Source organism: Echinops telfairi, unplaced genomic scaffold, assembly GCF_000313985.2.
Source record: "Echinops telfairi isolate 266 unplaced genomic scaffold, ASM31398v2 ScPeMD7_3;HRSCAF=10, whole genome shotgun sequence".
In the NCBI taxonomy this organism is placed as follows: Eukaryota; Metazoa; Chordata; class Mammalia; order Afrosoricida; family Tenrecidae; genus Echinops; species Echinops telfairi.
In genome coordinates, this window is record NW_022103899.1 from 17,829,547 (window position 1) to 17,851,272 (window position 21,726).

Consider the following 21,726-nt stretch of genomic DNA (forward strand, 5'->3'; position numbering starts at 1 on the left):
TTAAACTGCTGCCTCTATGAGTATTGAGTGTGGATCTGAGCAAGACCAAATCCTTCAGAAATTCAAATTTTGCTCCATTTATCATGATGTCACCTATTGGTTCAGTTGTGAAGATTTTGGTTTTCTTAACATTAAGTCATAATCCATATTGAAGGCTGCCATTTTTTTTATCTACATCAGCAAGTGCTTGAAGTCTTCTTCACTCTCAGCAAGCAAGGTTGTATCATCTGCATATCTGAGGTTGTTACTAACCCTTCCTCCAATGATACCAAGTTCTTCTCCATATAATCTAACTTCTTGGATTATTTGCTTATTATTCAAGAAGTTCGATTATATGAGGAAGAATGAGGCGTCAGGATTGGAGAAAGCTCATTAACAACCTTCAGTATGCAGATGATACAACCTTGATTGTGGAAACAAAACATTGTCCAATCCCGCACCATATTCACAATCTTTGCTACTCTTAAACTCATTGTTACTTTGTCACTCCATTTTCTTAATCTTCCTCTCTTTATCCAGCATGATGTCCTTATCCAGGAACGCATCCTTCCTGATAATATACCCAAAGAACACACCACAACGTCTTGCCATTCTTGCCCTTAAGGTGTATTCTGGCTGTACTTCATCCATACAGATTATTCTTTCTTCTGGAGGCGTTGGCAGGTTTAATATTCTTCACCAACAGCATAAGACAAAGGTATCAATTGTCGTTAGCTGTGGGTAGGTGCCATGTTGTCAGTTCCGACTGAGAGCGACCGTGTACAACAAAAGGAAACATTTCCCATTGCTACGCCATCCTCACCGTTGTTTGATTTGAGACCGTTATTGCAGGCACTGTATCCATTCATCTCTTAAAGCATCTTCTACATGTCTGCTGTCCCTCTATTTACCCAAGCATGAGGTCTTTTTCCAGGCCCTGGTCTCTCCTGATGACGTGCGCATCGTATGGGAGATGAAGTCTCCCCAGCCTTGCCTCTGAGTAGCAGTGTAGCTGTACTTCTTCCAAACAGATGTGTCCAATCTTTGGGCAGTCCAGTTCTTTAGTCAGCACCATAATCAAATGTATCAATTTTTCTCCAGTCTTCCTTATTCAATGTTCCCATTCCACATGCATATGAGGTGATTGAAATTACCCTGGCTTGACTCAGGCTCCCCTTAGGTTTCAAAGTGACATCCGTGCTTTCCAATCCTTTAAAGAGGTCTTGCGCACCAGACTTACCCAATGCAATGCCTTGTTTAATCTCGACTACTGTTCCCACAAGGATTGATTGTCAGCTCATGCAAGGTGAAATCCTGAAAACTTCAATCTTTTCGCCATTTATCAGGATGTTACCTATTGGTCCATTTGTAAGGATTTTGCATTTCTTTACGTTACGTTGTAATCCATATTGAAGGCTGCAATCTTTGATCTTCGTCAGCAAGTGCTCCAAGTTCTCACTTTTAGCAAGCTAGGCTGTGTCATCTGCATGTGCTAGGTGGTTAATACACCTTCTTCCATTCCTGATGCTGCAATCCTGCACTGGAAAATCTGAAGTAAAAGAAATCTTTGGAGTGTTAACAAGCAAAGAGATCACTTTGAGGGTTGAGGTCGGCCTGATTCATGCCATGGTATTGCCAATTGCCTCATGTGCAAGTGAAAGCTGGACGATGAATAAGAAAGACAAAAAGTAACAATAGATGTATTCAAATTATGCTATTGGCAAAGAATATCCTATGGACTACCAATTGGGTGAACAATTATCTATCTCTGAAGGAGTACAACCAGAACGCTCCTTAAAAGTGAATCTCACTCATTTTGTACATGCTACCAGAAAGGTCTCGTCCCCGGAGAAGGGCATCATGCTTGGCAAAGTAGAGGGTGAAAGAGGAAGACCTTTCAAAAAGATGAATTGACTCACTGGTGTAACAATAGATTCAAACATAGCAACTGTTGTAAGGATGGCCCGGGACTGGACAGTGCTTTGTTCTGTTGTTCATATGTATCATTGTTATGAGTTGGAATTTCACTATGTATCATTGTATTCTAGACTTCTAGTGGGTAAAAATTTTATGTATATGTCATTCAAATGACAGAAAATAAAAATAATCCTTTTGCCATTTCCAAATTTGAGAGATTTGAGATGTGTATTAAAAATTCTGATCTATAAGTTAACTTCTGATCAAATTCATTAAAGTTAAACTTCAGAAACAGATTGAATAATAGTGCATATAAGTAGTACATCTATTGAAAGATATGCAATTCTATTTCATTGCACATTGAACATAAATTTAATAATAAAACATTAATTGTAAAACATTTAATTATAAAGCATTGAGAACTTTGTTAAAAACAGGTAAAAATATGTCATGTAATATTAATCTACAAGCTAGTAATTTTATTATTGATTTAACCTTAAATTTCATAAAACATGATGTTTTCAAACTAGGAAAATTATATTACACGAAGAGAGTCCTCAAGTAAAATTCCATTGCATCTAAATGAATGATTTTATTTCACATAAAATGCTTTATAAATTTTCATATCTTAGAATGGATGTTCAGTTTCTAAATTAAGAGTTTATTTTTTTCAATATAGATTGCCTATACCTTTTGGGTGTTGTATTAAAATAGAAGTAATCTTATTATTATTTATAGGTGTCCTTTCTCACTTTTCAGTGACTAACACAATTTATTATTGTTGATTTTTATAAAATTCAAACGAGAACATTTGCATTTATTACAATACACTGCCAAAAACTGCATTAATTTCCACTGATGCTCATTAATTTGATAAATGTTTTGTCATTTATACCATTTGCACTGTCAAAACAAGTTAATTATATCTTACTGACATTTTTGACAATTGCTTTAACTCTGGCAAAAGTTGTCTTATTTGCTTCAACCGAAATTAACTCTTCAATAAAAATTCTCTTGAAATAAGCAAGAAAATATTAGCATGTCAGAAATCTTGCAAGATTCAATTTGGAATCAGTTGTAAGACAATGGTTCTTCAGGACTGCTTTATAGAAGTATTCATGGTTTTTAGTTGAAAATATTACGTACCTGCATAATCTGTTCTTGCATAATGCCCATCTTCCGATTTAGTGGTCGTAGTTGTGTTATCTGTGTTAAAACATGACACTAGCAATGAAGATTGGTTAGCTGGTTTCTAGAGAGTGAGCTGCATTCTACCTGCAACAGTATGTTCAAAGCAATTATGGAATTTGTACAGCCACAGTTCCACCCGATCTTTATACACGGACAGACTTGCATTTTTTATTTCCAGCTGAAGGAAAATACCAGTGCTTGCTAAAATGTGGGATAAGGAGAAAGGTCGCAATTATAACTGAGGTAAATGATTTAAAAGAATTAACTCGAAATACACGTGGTTTTTTTTTCTGAGCAAAAAAATGAAATAAAATGTTCTAACACATCTTTCTTTTGATGTGTCAAGTTCAAACATGAACTTGAAATATTTTAAAACATGAAATAAAGTGATTTGTTTTTCATTTCAATGTTGTACAGTAAATACTGATATTCTTTGCTAAAAATTATTTCAATTTTCTTTTTTCCTCTGCAAGGATAATGTCTTCTGTCCGTTGAATGTTGCCTTCTCTGTTCATGGCATTGTGATGTCCGAAACCAAACATACAGAAAAAATATATATGAACTGGTGCTGAAGCTCCTATATAAGCAACACGAATGCTCTAGTAGACTCGAATTTTTCACAAAAACCCGAACTGTCTTTCAGAAATGAAATAGCTGCCTAATAAGGAGTCATTTTCACTTTTCATTTCTGTATGAAGACTAAAAACATTCTTTGAAGTGAATTTTGGTACAAACATTACCTTGACATCGACCCAAAGACATGACTTCAATTTTCTCCTGTTTCTGACATGACACTTCTTTGATTTGACATGCATTATCATAAGATTTCCCATCAGAAGCACAGAGGGGATTGAAGTTGGTTTGAGAGCAGTCAATGTTGCACACACACCTAAAGGAAAAGAGAGGACATAAAAATATGTAACATCAATAATGTTGCTACCACATTATAAATAAAACACAAAGTAAAAGACTTGCAAGGTTAACAAAATGCAAGTTGGCAAAATTCAGTTATATTGTTCCAGGGAAATTTTCCCCCATTTCTCCCAGAAATGAAAAGCAACTGAGTACTAATAGGAAATAATTCAAACGGATGAGCAATAGAGACAAAATGAAAAGGAGAAACTCAGAAAATGATCACCAGCTAATCTCTGCCACCAGAACTTTTAAAACATGTGCATAAAACTTCCATGCTGAGACCTGCAGAATTTGAATAGTCTCAGGCAGCCATGTAACCCACCTTCTGAATTCCCTTAAAGGAGATCTTCCCATGACACACATTTTCTAAAGAAGCCGGAGCATGAGTAGGATTCAGAGGACAGTTGAAAGAAAGCAAGTATGTATGGATTATTTGGAATCCAATAAGTAGTTTAAATTTCTTTGTGAAAATAAAAATGCATTTGAAATATGAAAAACAGAATTTTCAATTTTGGGGGTCCCAAAACTCTTTAAGGATTGAATTAACGCTCTAGATTCCTCCCCTGAGATATATTCATACTCATGCAAATAACTGCGTAAAATTTCTGGGGTCTCGTGGGTCTTTGAAATGTATCCAATGGACCTCATTCCCAGATATGCAGTACTCTTTTTCTTCTTCTACTTTTAATACAATAAAAACAAGTTGATTTGCTGTTCATGGCTTTCAGTATGTTTTCTATAATCTGAAAAAAATTCTAGGAGTTAATGAAAATTAGGTGATCTGAAATACAAGAATTAGATAATTTAATACAAATTTTGTGCAATTTGTCCTATGTTCATCTAATACTGTGTACTTTGCTACTATTTGTTACTGAGAATATTGTGTTTTGCGTGTGTGTGTGCGTGTGTGTGTGCACAAACATGCTTTAGAAAATAAAATTTTCAAATGGAGGAAAAGAAGACTAAGTATTCATTTGTACATAAAAATTATATATATATTACTTTTCTAAATAGATTATATGCTTCTCTCACTTTGTGCTGGGCTTAAAATACAGGAACTTTTAAGTATACAGAGTCACAAACAGGCTCTGAGTTTCCTTAAATGAATTCTTAGCGTGTTATTTATCTTCTAGGGAAGGTGGAGCCTGAGACGATTCAGAGGACAGGTAAGCGCTCAGGAACTCTGGGGACGGCGTCTAGAGCTCCATATTGCTTAGCAGTCAGCCTAGCACCGGACTCACTGCCTGAGAACCACGACTTGATTGGAATAGGGGGTTGAGAAAGGGTTCCTCCACAGCCGGGCTTCTCACAGTGTTGTCTTGTATCAGAATTCCTTCTAGCGCATTTTACAATTCTAGTAGAAAATGTGCTAATGTGCCTTCAAAAAGTGAAGAGAGCTACTTGAGTTAACACTTGGTTATTTTTACACTCCCCTGTTTAAGAACAGATAGCTAGGGAAAATGGTCACCACATCTAAGTACGCATTACTTCAGACATTCCGGAGAGGTAGCACTACTTCTGTGGTGATGTTGCCCTTTGTCCATAGCTCCTGGGGGCGTACAATTGCTACCACAAATGATTTCTGATGTAAAAATCTGAGCTCAAGAGCTGCTTTCCTTTTCATCCAATTTAATAGTTCAATCATTTTCAGAGGAGTTGTGAAATCATCACCACAATTTCAGAACAGTTTCTTCTTTCTTATCCTCATTGTTGTTAGCTCCCCATTTCCCTTCAGCCTCCGCCCGCCCCCCCATGCCCCTAGGTAGTCACAATTCAGTTACTGCTTCCATAGATTTATCTATCCTGGATTTCATAAACAGAAAATCATACAAGAAAGCTGAACAAAACAACAACAAAATGAAACAGACAAACTTCAGTGTAAAGAATGCAGCAAATATTGAAACTGAAACAACTTTAAAATGGGTCAAAAGTGAGGTCAAATGAGAAGGTGTTGCACTTTAACCTCGCTACCTCTTTCACGATAGATTTTTCCATGTTAGAGGTGAGGACCATGCAAATGGATTTTGGGGTTTTACTGTCATGCATAGTCTTTGGCAAAGTGGGTGTTCACAATTTAAACACTGATACCATTTCTTTCTCAAGATTTGATTTTTTAAATTTACAATCCTTGGATCACACAAGTTGGTGTGCTTCTGTCATGTGGACTTAGTTGATGCCTCATTTAGAAGGTTATTTGTGTGAAGGTAAGTCTAGAAGACTATAAACGCTATTCTTTCTGATAGCCAGGCACCTTCGGATTTCTTCACCACCCTTTGCATGCACATCTTCAGTGATCCCTGTCATAAGGACAAATATTGAAGAAAGCCATGTCATAAGAACAAACTGTTCTTAGATTAAGGCTATGACTTAAGTGTAAACCCCAAATCTATATATATCTCCATGCTTTATATATAACTCTGGTTCACCTTAGAGACATTGTAATTATTTTATAATAGCAAACATGATAGTCTTCCCAGGGGGACATAAGATAATTCTATTGATGATATCATTAATTTTGCCAATGGTATAGAATTTAAAACACTGTTGAGAAAAGGAAATTATATATGCATAGGTCAGCTTTTCAGACTGTAATACATGAATTGTTGACTTCTCCAGAGTAAAAGCTTAAGTGGCTGGACACTACTTACACAAACAATAAGGGTTAGTGATAGCGCTAAACTTTCAATAATACTCACAAAGGCAGCACAATGCCTACTCTCTAGTACACGCAATATAAAAGCAACGAAACCATGAAAATAGTAAATACACGGTAGTCCTGAGCGACCATTCATTGGGCACCCTTAAAGCAAGCGCTCTGAACCAGAGTCCAGCCACCACCAGTTCAAAATACCCGAGAGAGCAGTCATTGGCTGCTTGTCACACTAGGGTATTTCAGCTCTAAGTCCAAGGGAGCACATCAGTTCCTTAAATCTGCCATAGGTGAGTTTAAGGTAAAGCACAGTTCATTTAATGAGGTATCCAGATTGGATCCTCCTGGTGTGGCCTCTGAAGGATGTACACCTCAACAGGACAGGGTCTAAAGTCCCAGTTGTCTGTAGAACACAGCCTAGGTGAACAAGGACTGGATAGAAACGAGGTCAAAAGAGTTCACTTAGGAATATAAGTATTGTTAAACATTATTTTCCCCAATGGCAGGCCACTCCTCCTGATTTATGTAATTATCTTTTCCAAGACACATATACCTACCACCCCAGCACCTCTTGACTTAAATTTCCAGTGAAGTTTGCTAGTAACTCTTGCAGAAGTGTTTGTTGATTTGGGATGAGCTTAGAACAATGTTGTCTGGCAGCAAGTGATTGCGCTCCTCCCTTTTGCCCCATCTTGAGACTGACCCTAGCTGAGGTGAGACTTCCTCTGTCAAAGTGGTTTTTACGAAGATATACAAAAGAGGAGGAGAATGCTCGTCCATGGACACTAGGCAGCCTTACTACCTTGTTGCTGGGAGACAAGATTAGGAGATTGCATGACCTGAGAGCAGAAGCCTACTTTTGTCTTGGTCTTTATCTTATAGTAGTGGACTAATTCAATATTTTTCCTTTTGTGATTGACTTACTTCACTTGCATAATGGTTTCCACTATGTCTTGAGGTGTTTCATGGTTTTATTATTGTTGCTTAGGGATACAAAGTATTCCTGTGTGTGTGTGTACTGAATTTTCTCTGTCAATTCTTCTCCTGATGGGTATTGGATAGTTGTTCTATCTTGGTGCTACTGTGAATGTGCCACAGTAAACATGGGGACATATGCTTCTTTGGAGTCTAGGCCCAGCAGAGCGATTGCTGGGTTGTAAGGCATGTCTATTCCCACTTGTTTCAGGGAGCACAGTCGCACTTTCCACAATAGTTGTACAAGGAGCTGCCTATTTGTTCAGAGATTCTGGTTCTTTTTAGTATGTATTTCAATAAAAGACTTGGTGCAACAGTCTTGTTATCCACAAAGTTTGTATTAAATAATGGGTAACCTTTTGGGTTAAAAAAAAGTAGTGTGTATTTCAGTACACATAAATAATATTTTTTGAAAGGCGACATAGAAAACTGATGAATTTGGCTCGCCTGTAGGAGGTACATTGGAGGAACTGTAGAACAGGAGTAGGAGGGAACCTTTTTAATTCAAAAATTAAAATAAAATCTAATTTGTATCATGATTCAAAAGATATTTATAATGACTATGGTTTATTAATCTTAGTAAAATGAGCACCTGTGAAAACAATAGAAACCCATTGTTTTTGAAGGGACACTGAACGCCGGTGCGAAAGCCCTTTTCCTAAATGTGGTTCCTTTTGACTTCAAGCCAGCTCAAATCCTGAGTCTTTACTGCTTTTATAAAATCTAGGAGCTACCTCTTAAAGAGAACTAAAATTACTGCCACTGAACTCAACCAACTCAGAGTGACCCCAGGGGTCAGAATGCAGCTGCTCTTGTGGGTTTGCGAGGTTGTACATCTTTACAAGAGCAGAAAGCCACCACATTGTCCTGTGGAGAGTCTGATGGATTTGAATGACTGACCGTGCAATTAGTAACCCAACACATAACACAATATGCCACTAAGGTTCAACTTCTTTCCAAATATATGTTGGACATCTTTTCTTTTTGACACATTACATTTTGTATAGCAGATCTACCCGGGCAATACTTCATTTATTTTTTAGATTGCTGCTTCGTGAATGTTGATTGAGGGAAGTAAAATGAGATCTTTGCTACTTCACTCTTTTTTCTGTTTATCATGATCTTATGTAATGTTCCAATTGTAAGTATTTTGGTTTTCTATACATTGGGTTCTAAATGATAAGGAATGGCTGCACTCTTTGATCTTCATCAATAGCCACTTTTATTCCTCTCCACTTTCAGCAAGCTAAATTGTGTCACCTGCATATCACAGGTTGTTAATCCACTGCTGATAGCTAGTACTTCTTTGCAAAGTCCAAAACTTGAATTTTTTGCTTGCACACAGAATTTATCAGTATGGTGAAGGATATAATACATTCCCTGATTTTAAATCCTTCAGAATTGGATAGCCTAATCTTTCTCGCTAGTCTCTTCTTTTTAGTCTGGAAACTCTGTTGAAACCTGTTCACCACCAGGGACGCAGCTACTGTTTGATATCCTGGTGACGTAGCTTACAACATCACAGAAATTAGCCAGTAACCTCAGTACAACCAACTGTCAGATGAGTACTGGTGCAGTCATTAAACCAAAACCCCAAACAAGCCCCTTTCCGTCGGGCTGACTCTGACATATTGCAGAATTGTTCCTCTAGGTTTCTGGGACTGTACATCGTCACGGGAGCAGCAAGCCTTCTCTTTCTTCCTTGGAGCAGCTAGTGGATTCTAAGCACCTACCTTGCAGCTAGCCAAGTAACCCGTTATGCATCAGCGCTGTCCAATTGTCCCCAGGCCACGGAGACGCCAGGCACAATGGAACAGAGGACAGACAGCACAGGAGTGGTACTGTGCCATCCCCACACAGTTCGGAGCTGAATGTGGTCATTCAGAGGTTGTTTATTAGCTGATTTTCAGAAGTAGATTACCAGCCCGTTCTTCCGAGTCTGTCTTAGTCACTCCACTGAAAGCTAGTATGCATCATAACAAGTAAACTTCTACCCAACACTGGTAGTGGTAAAGGACACTGGCTAGAAATTGAACCTGGGTCTCCTACATGGAAGGCAATAATTCGACCACTGACCGGTCACTGCCCCCAATTAAGTCAATTGCCAAGTGAAACACTTGTTGAGAATATAGTACAAATACTCCTATTCTGATTGGCGGTTTTCTTTGGCAGTTTGAGTTCTGTTTCCTGGAGTGTCCCAACTTCCCCACTGCCAACATCTTTTCCTCTTTCCTCTTTTCTCCTAGCATGGCACAAACAGACCTTCCCTCACGTATGGCTTCGTTTTGGGGGATCCCTGTCTCTTGCATCCTTAATCAAAAGCTTTCAGGGAATAAGTGGATGAATAAGGGAAATAACTGAATCAATAAAGCAAAAGTTGTGGGATTTGACACCTTTACTCCCATCTCAAAATGACAACATGGGTTCCCCAAAGTGAAATTATAATCGTTTTGCTCATTGTAAGCATTATGGAAGATGGCTTACAGTTGCCTAAATCTCCCTCGGATCAAAGGTCTCCCTTTGCCCTCTCTCATCTGTGGGAGCCCTGGTGGTACAGGGGTTATGCGTTGCACCATGATTCTCATGGCAATCTGAAACCATAGCAGCTCCACATGAGAAAGACTGGGCTTTCTACTCCTGTCAACAGTTGTAGGCTTGAAATCCACAGGGGGTCGCTATGAATCAACACTGACTCCATGTCTGTGAGTGCTCCCCACTCCCATTGCCTTGTATATATTAATTAGTGCAGGACTGAAAACATTTCCTTATGAATGTCAGCAATAATTGAAAACTGAATGTTTCTGGAGAAATCTTTTTTTTTTTTTCTTCCAAAATCTTAATAGGCAAAGGAATTTTCAAAGATTTATTTAAATTGCTTAAAATCCATACAGCTCAAGGGAGGGAAACATAACTGGCTCACCGAGGACCCTTCCTTTATATATTTACAGAAGAACAACACACTATGAGTGTTGGATCATTATTTATTATGTTTTGCTCATCTAAGCCTTTTACATTTAATTCATTAGAAAATACAAACAAAAATGTTTAAAAATGAACACTTAGGATTCCAAGGTCATGGATTGACTGCTATGGGTAGTGGCAGTCATCCTGGTCACTCCTCCAAACTCAGTACTTTTCATGTACTTTAAGAAACTACACCTGAATGGATTCATCCAATACAAATATTAGCAGCCATTTTATATTCTTAAGAGGAAAAAATACATGGCCCTCATTATCCTACCAAAAATAAAGGGGCCACTGGTGGCAAGATTAGCACTTCAAATCCACCAGCTACTCTGTGGGAGACAGGTGAGGTAAATATTTACAGCCTCCGAAACCCAAAGTGGCATTTCTATACCTGGTGTGGGTCATTATGCATTGGAATCAACTGATTGGCAAATTTTAAAAAATAAAATTATTATATCAGTACAATAACATAGGAGATAGCTACCTAGGGTAGTTAATTGTCATGGCAAATATAACATGTCCTTACTGAGATAAAATATGCAACTGAATCCGAGGGTCAGATAATGATCATAGCAATAAAGCAATCAGACTAGTTTACTTAATGACAGCGTTTTCCACGGTGTTATACGCTTCACATGCACTTAGTTCTGTCGTTCTTGTGATATCTTGATGAGGCAGCGGCTGGTCTCATGTCCATGTGACAGGTCAGAAGGAGGTGCCAAGAAGGGAGCAGTGAAAGAGGGAGCCCAAATCCCACTCCAGGTGCATCTACAAACTGGATGATGGGCCCCTAGCTGGACCTTTACCTCATGTTGAGAATATGTTGGAAGAATGAAATGTGGAAGACAAGGCTATTTCTATTGTTTGCATATTAGCCATGACTTCATGAATTTAAATCACCCACATGGGGGACTCTGGCTTTCCAGACAATCCAGGCGTCTCGTGTCTTTCGGAAGTGGTCGTGAGGATCAGTTTTAAGATATTCTGAACAAATATTTGGTATTAGGCCGAGTCAACTGATTTATAATCAAGTAGTCCAAATACATGGTTGACAATAGTCTATCTTCAAATTAAATTCTATTTAAATTTAGTTCCAGGTAAAAATCCCACACAGACTATAGCCGATTCTACTGAAAAATGCAAAATTATGTCATTAGCCAGGTATTTTTGCTGAATCGCCACTTTAAAACTTCATAAATGACCAGAGTTTTCCGAAGTTCAGAGTCATAGGGTAGAAGGGTTTTGCGTGTTAATGTGAGTGAACGGTCATTTGCATACGCACGTGGATGTTCACCTGCCTGTGAAAGTGTGTGATGTAACTGCGCCCTTTGTGATGCGTCCATTTAAAAGTTTTTATCTTTCCTTATCTGCAACCTTCTCAAAGACAAGGCATCTTGTTGTCCTTTGAGATTCTGGTATCAAGTACAGTGCTTCCGAGCAGGTCTTCCATACACGCTGAAGGCACTTGTGAGTGAAGAGTGGGATGCAGCCGGAAGGGAGGAAAGGCCCAGCCACAGTGCTCCATACAGCACCTAGAAGAGGTCTGTTCCCATGCACTCTTACTTCACTGCGCTGCTTGGCACATGGAGTCTCTGAGGAAGGAGATGGAGGCTCCTGAAAGACCAGGGTCACCTTCCTCCTTTTCTTTGTGTTTATGAAGACAAAGGGCGCAGAGCACTGGCTGCAGTGGCCTCTTGGTATGAAAGGCCACTGTGAAAAGATGATTTTCCTAGCCAGGTTGCTTGATTCCAAGGCGGTTTTCGACACCAATATAATTCGGCCATGGTCGAGGCTTGTCTGTTTATTGCTACTTCACTGAAAACGATAAAGCTCTGATAAAGAGGTGAGAGAATTAGCATATAGCGTAATAGTGAAGTTGCAGGTCATTCTGTGCTTTAGCAGTTTATAAATTAATCCAGAATTTTTCTTTCTACAGAAATGAAAGGCGGAGATTTTTAAAAACAGAAACTGTCCCTACTTTGTTGTTTTCGGCAAGTAATTGCATTATTATTCATTCTGAAAGGAGTAACTTGTTAATTATAGCATGTCACAAATGTTTTATATGAGCCAAGAATCTGTAAGGCTGAGGGTGGCATGGATGGCTTTTTAAAGGTTTTTGCGTTTTCTTTTCTTTTCCCAGCTATCTCAGTCTTTTGACATCTTGACACTGCGATTATATAGATCCCCTTTCTTCTAAGCTACAAAGAAAAGGAATCAGCCCTGTTTGAAAATAATAATTTCAGGGGTCTCTATGTAGAAATACTACCCATAAAACGCCCTCCAAGGAAATTTAAAATTGACTGAAATCCTTAGCTCCCTGAATTATAGGAAAAAAGAGAAATATTTAACAATTTTAAAAAACCGGCTGGTGAACTGAAAAGGCTCAATTACAGGAAGCAAAAGGTAGCATGTAAGACAACTCACACACATTTATGATTATCTCCAGCATATCTAGGGGGCTTGACACTAATTTACTTCCCTGACTCATTTGAAACGGCTCTTCCAACAGCGATCGGTAATGAGTTAAATAAACCTTTCCTGTGTACGGAGGGAGGCGTCTGCTGGAGAGGGAGGAGGCCAACCCTGCCAGGTAGCAAATTACTTATTCATGTGTCTGGTTTGTGGCTGCCCTCTCATTTCACGAGATTTTGTTTCATCTCTTAAACATGCCTGTCACCTATTCTTCTTCCAAAGTCCTTGATTAGGTGTCCACTCTGACTCTTGATCACAAAAAGGCTCCTCTTCCCGGGAAAGCACCCGAGTACCCACCAGTGAGGTCGGCTTTGCGTGGTGGTTGTGGAAGCTGACTGTGGTTTCCCTGGAACCCGTCTATCTCTGGCACTTAAGCAGACCAGCTCTGGCCTGGCCGAGGCAAGGGGTCAGAGCTGCTGCCTCTGCTACCTATCAGAACTGCAACGGGGTAGCTGCATTACATTAATAACAATTACACCGTGTTCCAGTCAAGGCTCTTGTGAGAGCTTCAGTCTATTTAATTAATTCTCACCTCACGCCTGTTGATGGAACTTAACGTGATAAACCTTTAATCTGCAGAAAGAAGACTACCGTGCATGCGTCATGGTGAGGTAAAAGATGTGAACATGTTCATAAAATAAAATCCTGAATGCAAAAGGTGGAAAATGACCATCCAGGAAGGAGCTTAATAAAACTCCTTTCAACAACATAGGTACGCTTGGGTTTTCCTTTCTTTCATTTTTGCTGGAGGATATCATAGTTTGAAACCTGATCTCAGCGCCCTCCGGTCAGTCTTAACCCACGCACTTTGGAGGAAGCATCCACTGACAATATGACGCCTCGTTTGAAACCCGGGAGGAAGGAATAAAGCTCTTATCATCGCTATTTCCAGGGCTGCCTTCAGTTTCTCTAACAATGGCCAGGCTTATCTTGTACCTGGAAAAAGCTTAGCTGCCATTAATATTCACCTCTCTCTAAGGAGGCCAAGCATAGGCGTCAGCTCTATTAACTAAGGAAGATTGTGTGAGGACTGAGATCTAGTCATTGGAACCAGGATAATTAGGAGAATAGGCAAAATAGCTGAACACCTGTTCATTTATCTTCTCTTGGGTGGTGCCCAAACTCCAACAACAATAGCAAAACTAAACCATTTCCTGTCAAGTTGATTCTGACTCATGGTGACACGGGAGAAGTGGTCTCCATAGGGTTTTTAGTGGATATGTTCTTTGGAAGTATATCACAAGGCCTTTATTTACAGATCCGTCTGGGTGAACTTGAACTTCCCATGTTTTTGTTAGCAGGCACGTGCATAACTATTTGCACTACCCCTTGATTGTCAACTTTCAAATACTAGAGTTACAGACTGAGCAAGAGACACTTGGCAAAGAGAGCGATGGCTGTGCATTGATCAATGCCTAATGAAATAAAGGCATAGGGCAAATGTCAACAGGACTCACCTCTGGTATCCAACCTGCGTTTAATTTAGGCTTTCTTATTTACCAGTTGCATGGCTTTGGACTAATTACTTGAGGTTTAGTCTTAGATTCCTTACCTGTGATATTAAGATAGTAACTCAGGGTTGTGGGCAGTAAATGATATGATATATAATCTGCTTTAAGAGTTCCTGAGAAATTGAGATTACCTAATAAATCTTGGTTATTATTATTCTGGTTAGTGGTTCCTAATCTTGGTTAGGGAATTACATAATTTGTGTAATATTTCAAAAATACAGATGATTGTTACCCAATACAGAGTATTTGATATAGAAGTCTTGTAGGAGCCCACAGGAGCATTGTTAGCACTAGGGATAAGCATTTGGCTACTAATCATAAGGTCGGAAGTACAAATCCACCAGCCACTCCATAGGAAGATAAGGCTGTCTGTTCCCACAAAGAGCTACACTTTCAGAAACCATATACAAGATGACTGAACCTATACAGAACTGACTCAATGGCAGTGAGTTTTGTTTGGATCATTTTGGGGGGGTGTGCTTCTTATATAATGATCTAACGCAAACCTCAAAGAGCTCTGGTGGTGTCATGGTTACGACTTGAGCTGCAATCCAAGAGGCTGACAGTTAGAAACCACAGTAGCTCTGTGGTAGACAGACTGGGCTCTCTCCCCCTGCCAACAGTTACTGCCAGGTCGTCAGTTCTAACACATAGCAGCCCTATATGGCTAAGGTTTTCTGAGACTGCAAATATGTTAGGAATAGATAGGCTCACCATTTTCCCCTGGAAGCGCTGATGGGTTTAAACTGCCATTCTGGGGCGAGCAGATAAATGCCTAACCCACAATGTCACCGGGGCTACTCTATATACTGGAAGTTTAAAAAAAAATGCTGCGGGTGCTTCTGATGTCAGCTATGGTTATGTTGCTCTGGATCAGATATCATTTCTCACCCATCTAAGATTGTCTTAGAGATTTCCCAAATGCAGCTTATGTAAGAATCACCCATGGGGCTAAAGTACAAATTCTGTTTCTTCTACCTCATCATGAGAAACTATAATGCAACAGGTCCTGAGGTAGACTTAGAGATCAGTGTTTTAGGCAAGTTCCTTAGCTCTGCCTCATGCAGCTGGATCACCTATTGAGAAACCACAGCTACTCTGGCTCCACGCAATCCTTTTTATGTCCCCTCTTTATTCTGCTTTCAGAAATGTAATATTCTCTCATAACATACAGAATCCCATCAGATGCATAGAAACGCTTTTCCTCACATGCAACCTGTTTCTAGTGACAGGCGTGTGGTGGCCGGGGCAGGTGTTTCAACACATGGATTGAAAAACATCAATGCATTGATCCCCAAACATCAGCAGAATGGATTTGGAAGGAACCCAAACTCAGTGGTGAGAAAAGAGCAGAAGCCATGGAGAGGCAGTACCAGATCCCTAGCTCCAACTTCCACACAACCCTGCTTTAACGCTCACAAGATGCGGGGAGGAGGATTTAGACTGAGAAGGGTGGTGAAGCGAATGACCTGGGGAAATGCCATTTGCTGCAGGCTGGCTGCAGTTCGATCATTCTGATTGTAATGAACTCTCCTATGGGAAGTGGAGGACCACAACACTGGACAGATGGTAAAGGGCCTGGATTCCAGTCCAAGGAATCGGCCTTTACCTTCTAGGCAATTGGGGCGTCCTGAACGCTTTTTGAGCACGGGGTAATAAGAAGGTCAACATGATGGAAGGGGCGCTTTGGGAGACTGCACTGGCAGGGAGTGCCGGCAGGGAGAAGAGTGACCAGCCAGCCCATTGCCGTAAGCTGGAGACTCGGGCAGAAAGCATTAACTCCTGGGAGGAATGGACAGGGCTCAGGCCGGACACTGGGAGGCTATCGCGGTGAAGTAGTACTGCACAGAATGTCACCACAACGCACTTCCTGCGTTTCCCTTTCCTGCCTTTTTCCCTGACCGCCTTGCCTTCCAGACAGGAAATGGATTAGCAGAGCAGCCAAGCGCAGGGATGCAGCTGTGTGTTGGACTCAGGAAGACACACTTTCCTTTTAGGAAACATCTCCTTTCTTTGCCACTGGGACAGGGACACAGGGGGCTATTCTATTATGGAAGTGAGAGCATGGGAGAATGTTTAGCTCCATTCATGGGATTCCGGCCTAGGCTGCCCGATTCCAGGTTTGACTTACAGTGACCAAACTCCAGCCCGGCAACAGCCCCGTCTGAGTAAACAGCCACGGCCTCAGTGAGCAAAGTGCTTTACCAGGTACTCCCTACCTCTCATCCTTTTTTCTCATTTAGCACCCGTACTACAGTTAGAACAGAGATTTAACTGGGGATTCATATTTATATGTCACAATCATGCTTTTCTCTTGATCGATGATATTTCTTTTATGAAGAAATGCGTTTCGATCTTAAAATTATCAAGGGAGGCAATTCTTACTCATATACATTTAAAATAAGTACCTTGATGCAAAAATCTCTCATGACTGTCATATGTTTGCTCTTGCACATTAGATTAGGAAACACATTCAATAGCCAAGGGTGACGCCGTGGTTACTGAGAAACGTGGTCGTTCTGACTGGATGGGTCTGAATAAACACAAAAGTCGCAAAGCACGAAGACCCCAGAATGCAAAGATGGAAGGGAAAACAGTAAGAGAAGGATTCAGAAAGAGGGTCTCAGTTGAAGAGCGATGGCCTACGCTATTTCTTGCTCAGGTTCTGTCACATGGATGATGGGCACTCAACACTGCAGCAGAGTTTGGGGTTCCCACACTCACTTCAGGCAGAGCGGCTTCCCGTTTGTATTTTACAAACTGGCCCTCTGGCATGCTTTCATTTGACACAGGTTTCCAAGACTCAAATGTGTAAGCATCACTACAGTCTAGGTTTTCTGCAAAACTGCAGTTTAACATCAGATATAAGAAAGAGCTAGGTAAATGATTATTATCTTCATTTTAGTAAAATCACGAGTTTGAAAATATGGTCTAATCCATTGTTCAGGTTTTCGTTTAGCTTGCTTTGCTAAGACATATCTTTCAGTAAGGAAACTAATAATTTCTTTCAGAGAAAACAGGTGGTTTCCCCTGATGATCTGGCATACCTCCTTGATCAGACAGTGTCGGCTACAATACTTATAGTTCTCTTCATTCTTTGACTTTCAGGAAGGTGAGAGATAAGCAGTAAGGGTGTGTATCTGCATATGTGTACATGAATGATGCCTGATACATGGGCATAACAAAGTCTATACAAGATGAAATAGATTTTATTGTTTCTGTGATATAGATACAGGAAAACAAGATAAAATGGTAAGTTGTATCATTTCTGCTTGGAATTAATACTTCCTATTAATTAGTATCTTTCTCTAAGGGGCTCTGATGACCAGTGGTTCAACCCTACTACCGGTCTGAGGGAGAAAGATGAGGCTTTTGCTCCTGTAAGGATTTCTAGTCTCAGAAACCCTATATAAGATCATTCATTGAAACGGAGTTGTTATCAGTTGTTTTTCTTTTTTGTGTGTTTTTTTTGTTACTTATTTCCTTAATGATGCCCATAAAACTTTATGTTGCTAGAACTGAGTATACCAACAACACAAAGTGTTGACAACTACTAACTGCATTAATTAAAGCTTCTATCAAATGGCCCCTTCTTTCATGATTGCACCGTATTTTTGCTCTCAGAACGGCTTTCAGGTCCATTGGCTTTTTTGAATAATATTTAGTATACATTAAACATGATATCTTTAATTTTATTATCTGAAGATGGTAAAAAATAAAAATATTCATAAGGTTGCAATACTCTAACCCTTAAAGTAACCAGTTTCTGTGCCGTCCATTAAGGAGCCAAGGTGGTGTAGTGAGTTGGGTGGTGTAGAGTTGGGTGCGGTTGTTGGGATAACCACAAGATCAATAATTCAAATGCACCAACAACCTCTTGGGAAAGATGAACTGCTTGTTCTTATAAAAAAATAAAGTCCAGAAACCTAAAAGGGACTTATAGGTTTTATAGATTTGCTGTGATTGCGAACAAACTCAATGAGAGTGGGTGAGTTGGAGGGTTTGGGTAGAGTCAGTTCTGACTCATAGCACTCCATTCACTCCCAAGTGACAGCAAACAGTGATCCGGAATGTTTTCAATGGCTGACTTTTGACTGCAGTTCTTCAAGCCTTTCTTCCTGCATAGACTTGAATCCCCAGCATTTCGATTTGCAGTCAAGTGCTTTAACCATTTGAACCACCCATGGATTTTTAAACTCTAAATGGAATATGGAAAAATGGATTGATGCAGAATGATACTCTTACTTTATTTGTAATTCTATCTTTCTGAAGGAAATGATCAAAAGCAAATATGGCAAAAATATTTACATCTGTTAAAATTAGGTGGTATATACCTAAGTGTCATATTACATTTGACATTTTCAAAATATAATTATAACGAAATAGTACGTTTAACATGTAACCAATTTTGGTCACTTTTTTGGCATAGATTCTGATTGGGCTAATTAATTTTTAGTTGTTTACATGTAATGTATAAAAATAAATGTGATCATATAGATGTGCCAATAAAGCACTGTTTTCTTGGAAGTAGTTATTAAAGATTGAGCCTTTCCATCAGGGCTCATCATGTGATGGGAATCACCTCTCCATTTTCCTCGTTTGCCCAATGAAAGGTTATGCTTACAAACACATGTGGTAGTTTAGCTTACAGGCCCACACCAGCCCTTGCTCCTTGATTTCAGTATTGCGGTGAATTTTGATTGCTCAGAAACAGGGCTGTATGACAGTGCTGTGGCCAGAAATAGTTGTGAGCTATTATTCTGAAACCCTTGGGATGAAGGACTTTAAGTAGAAATGTTTGAAAACTTCCCCTTGAAAGAAGAATGTGTCTGAGTTCCCCCAGGTATCAAGCTTTAAAGGGAAGCAAGGGAAAGGGTCTGTGAACGGTAGCAGCTGTGAAACCTGGGGACGGTCCTCCCGTGTGAGGTATTTTGAGCTTTGCCCCTATGGCTGCCAATTCTTTCTTTCTCTTTTTACTCAATGGAGCTCTAGATCCATTTTCATTCATCACAAATATCATTTAATTCAGTCAACTCCATAAATGTATCAGGACATGGACTAAGTAGCAGGCTAAAGCTTAGCCATACAGAGATGCCTTGTGGGAGGCTAGCTGGCAGCAGAGATCCCATGAAAACGAGCAGAGCGAAGATTCATAAAATAATGCCGTCAGGGTTTGTGCATGGGAACAAAGTGCTTCGAGCGCATTGGGAAGGAATACCTGAGTCTTTCTGGAGTGCTTAGAAGGGGTGTTTAGAGAGACGAGGCCTGAACTAGAAAGGTTAGGAACCAATTTTGAGAATTCCCACAGGTGTGTCTGTGACGATTTCCTCCCTCGCAGTATCAGTTCTCGTCGTCCTCCCTCTGTGGACCTCACATGTTCAAGAAGACCGCACATGATACATCACAGCATTTTCCTCCTTCCTCAAAACACATTCTCTGTTTCCTGTGAGAAACGACAGCAGACCTATTTGTTTGCAGTTCAGAACTAGACGGGCTTTCTGAAGGGCCGGGCAGGGCATTGAGAGAAGCCTGCACTGGGAGTCAGGATGCTGAGGCCTCGTTTGGATATTCTCTCTTCCTCTCTTTGGCTCTCTTGTTACAGAGTATTAAACAACATGCTGACCAAATAAAATGACATCTGGAGTGGTCCCCTGTAAATTCTGACACCTTGTTTCATGACATGCCTCGTCTTTTCATGATTCTCTATGCGTCTTTCTTACGCACATTGTTTTCCTCCCTGCTGACACTCCTGCGAAATATGATCAGCCTTTCCCTCTGTCTTGCCCAGACTCCAGAAAAACGCTTTGCACACAGGAGATACTTTACTATGATGGTTGACTGAACAGATGGATATAGAATCCTGTTTGATTTTTGAGTGTTTCCTTATTCATCCGATGAGTGAATTATTCGGGGATGGCGAACATACAGAAATTGAACTATAGTTTTTGTCCTCCGGAAGCACATCTTTTCTGCTTAAGCCTTCATCTGTAGCCTGCGTCAGTTCAGCTTCTTCTTTGTAACACATCCCAAAGTTGAATGGCTAACTCATAGGCTCAGGATGTTTCTGATTAGAACTTAATCCATTATTGAGGTAGTTAGTTTATTGTGCTAACCTGGCCGATAAACACATGTGGGGTTAATTGAAGGGCAGAGAGATAAATGGCTCTGTGAGCCTCACCTTTCTAGTTCTCGGGTCTCTTCCTTTGTGATGGTCGCACCAGGGTGCAGCTGCCTTAGGAGTTCCCTGCTTCAGCTGCCAAGGCTCACTTCCTGCAAAACATCCCTGAGGAGAAGCCACATGGATCTACCCCGATGCAGCCCTGGGTGCTGGAGCACCTGTGTGGAGACCCCTGCCAGTGCTGAGATATTTACACATTTACTGACTCAGCTTTCCTCCTGCAGTCGGCATCATTGCATCCATTTTGTGAGATGGAGCAGGACTTTGTGGATTGGTGGTGGACATATGGGTTACAGTGGGTTGGGATGTTTTCTTGATGCGCACTTAACTTATGTATAAAACTCTCTCTTATACATGAGTTTCTGTGGCTTTGTTTCTCTAAAGTACCCAGACTAACACAATTCTCAATAACTAATACATGCTTGGAATGAATGCCAGACTTGTGTTATTATACCTATTGTGCAAATTACTTGTCTCCCTTGTGACATGACATGGAGAAAACAATAGCTATCGTATATCTCAAAAGGTTGTTCTGAGCTTAACAGGCAAGAACAATTGAAATGAACTTTTGTGTGTGCGATACTGGATGAATAATTGATTCTCTTGCTTCCCTCTATTAAGGAGGTGTATTCTGTCCTGGGCTCGCTATCAAACGATGTAACCTTTCTATCTACATATTATTGATTGACTGAAAATAAACTTTGACCCAACTTAGATGAAAAAACTATCTGCTATGCATTTTTATTTAACATCTATACACTGAGTTAGTTTCTACTATGTTTGAGGGTACGAGTAGATGAAACTCTTTAATTCTGATTTTTTAAAAGAAACTGGTAACAGCCCCTTCATTGTATTAAATTTAAAGATGAGATAGTAGGCATTATCCTCTAGATTTTAAGAATTTCCTTTTTATGTCATGGAATATAGAGACCACTGGCATGTTTACCAGATTGTCTAGAAACATTATATAT

General features: G+C 39.9%; 1 protein-coding gene across 1 annotated transcript in view; it reads right to left on the reverse strand.

Annotated features, from left to right (window-relative positions):
• The window catches only part of LOC101652695 (tomoregulin-2), a 141,683-nt gene that overhangs the window by 55,612 nt on the left and 64,345 nt on the right, over window positions 1-21,726 (reverse strand). Inside the window, exons 3-4 of the mRNA XM_045296565.1 lie at window positions 3,828-3,976; window positions 3,043-3,102 (exon numbers count right to left, since the gene is read on the reverse strand). Coding sequence (XP_045152500.1) covers window positions 3,043-3,102; window positions 3,828-3,976 — 209 coding nt within the window. The remainder of the gene's footprint in view (window positions 1-3,042; window positions 3,103-3,827; window positions 3,977-21,726) is intronic.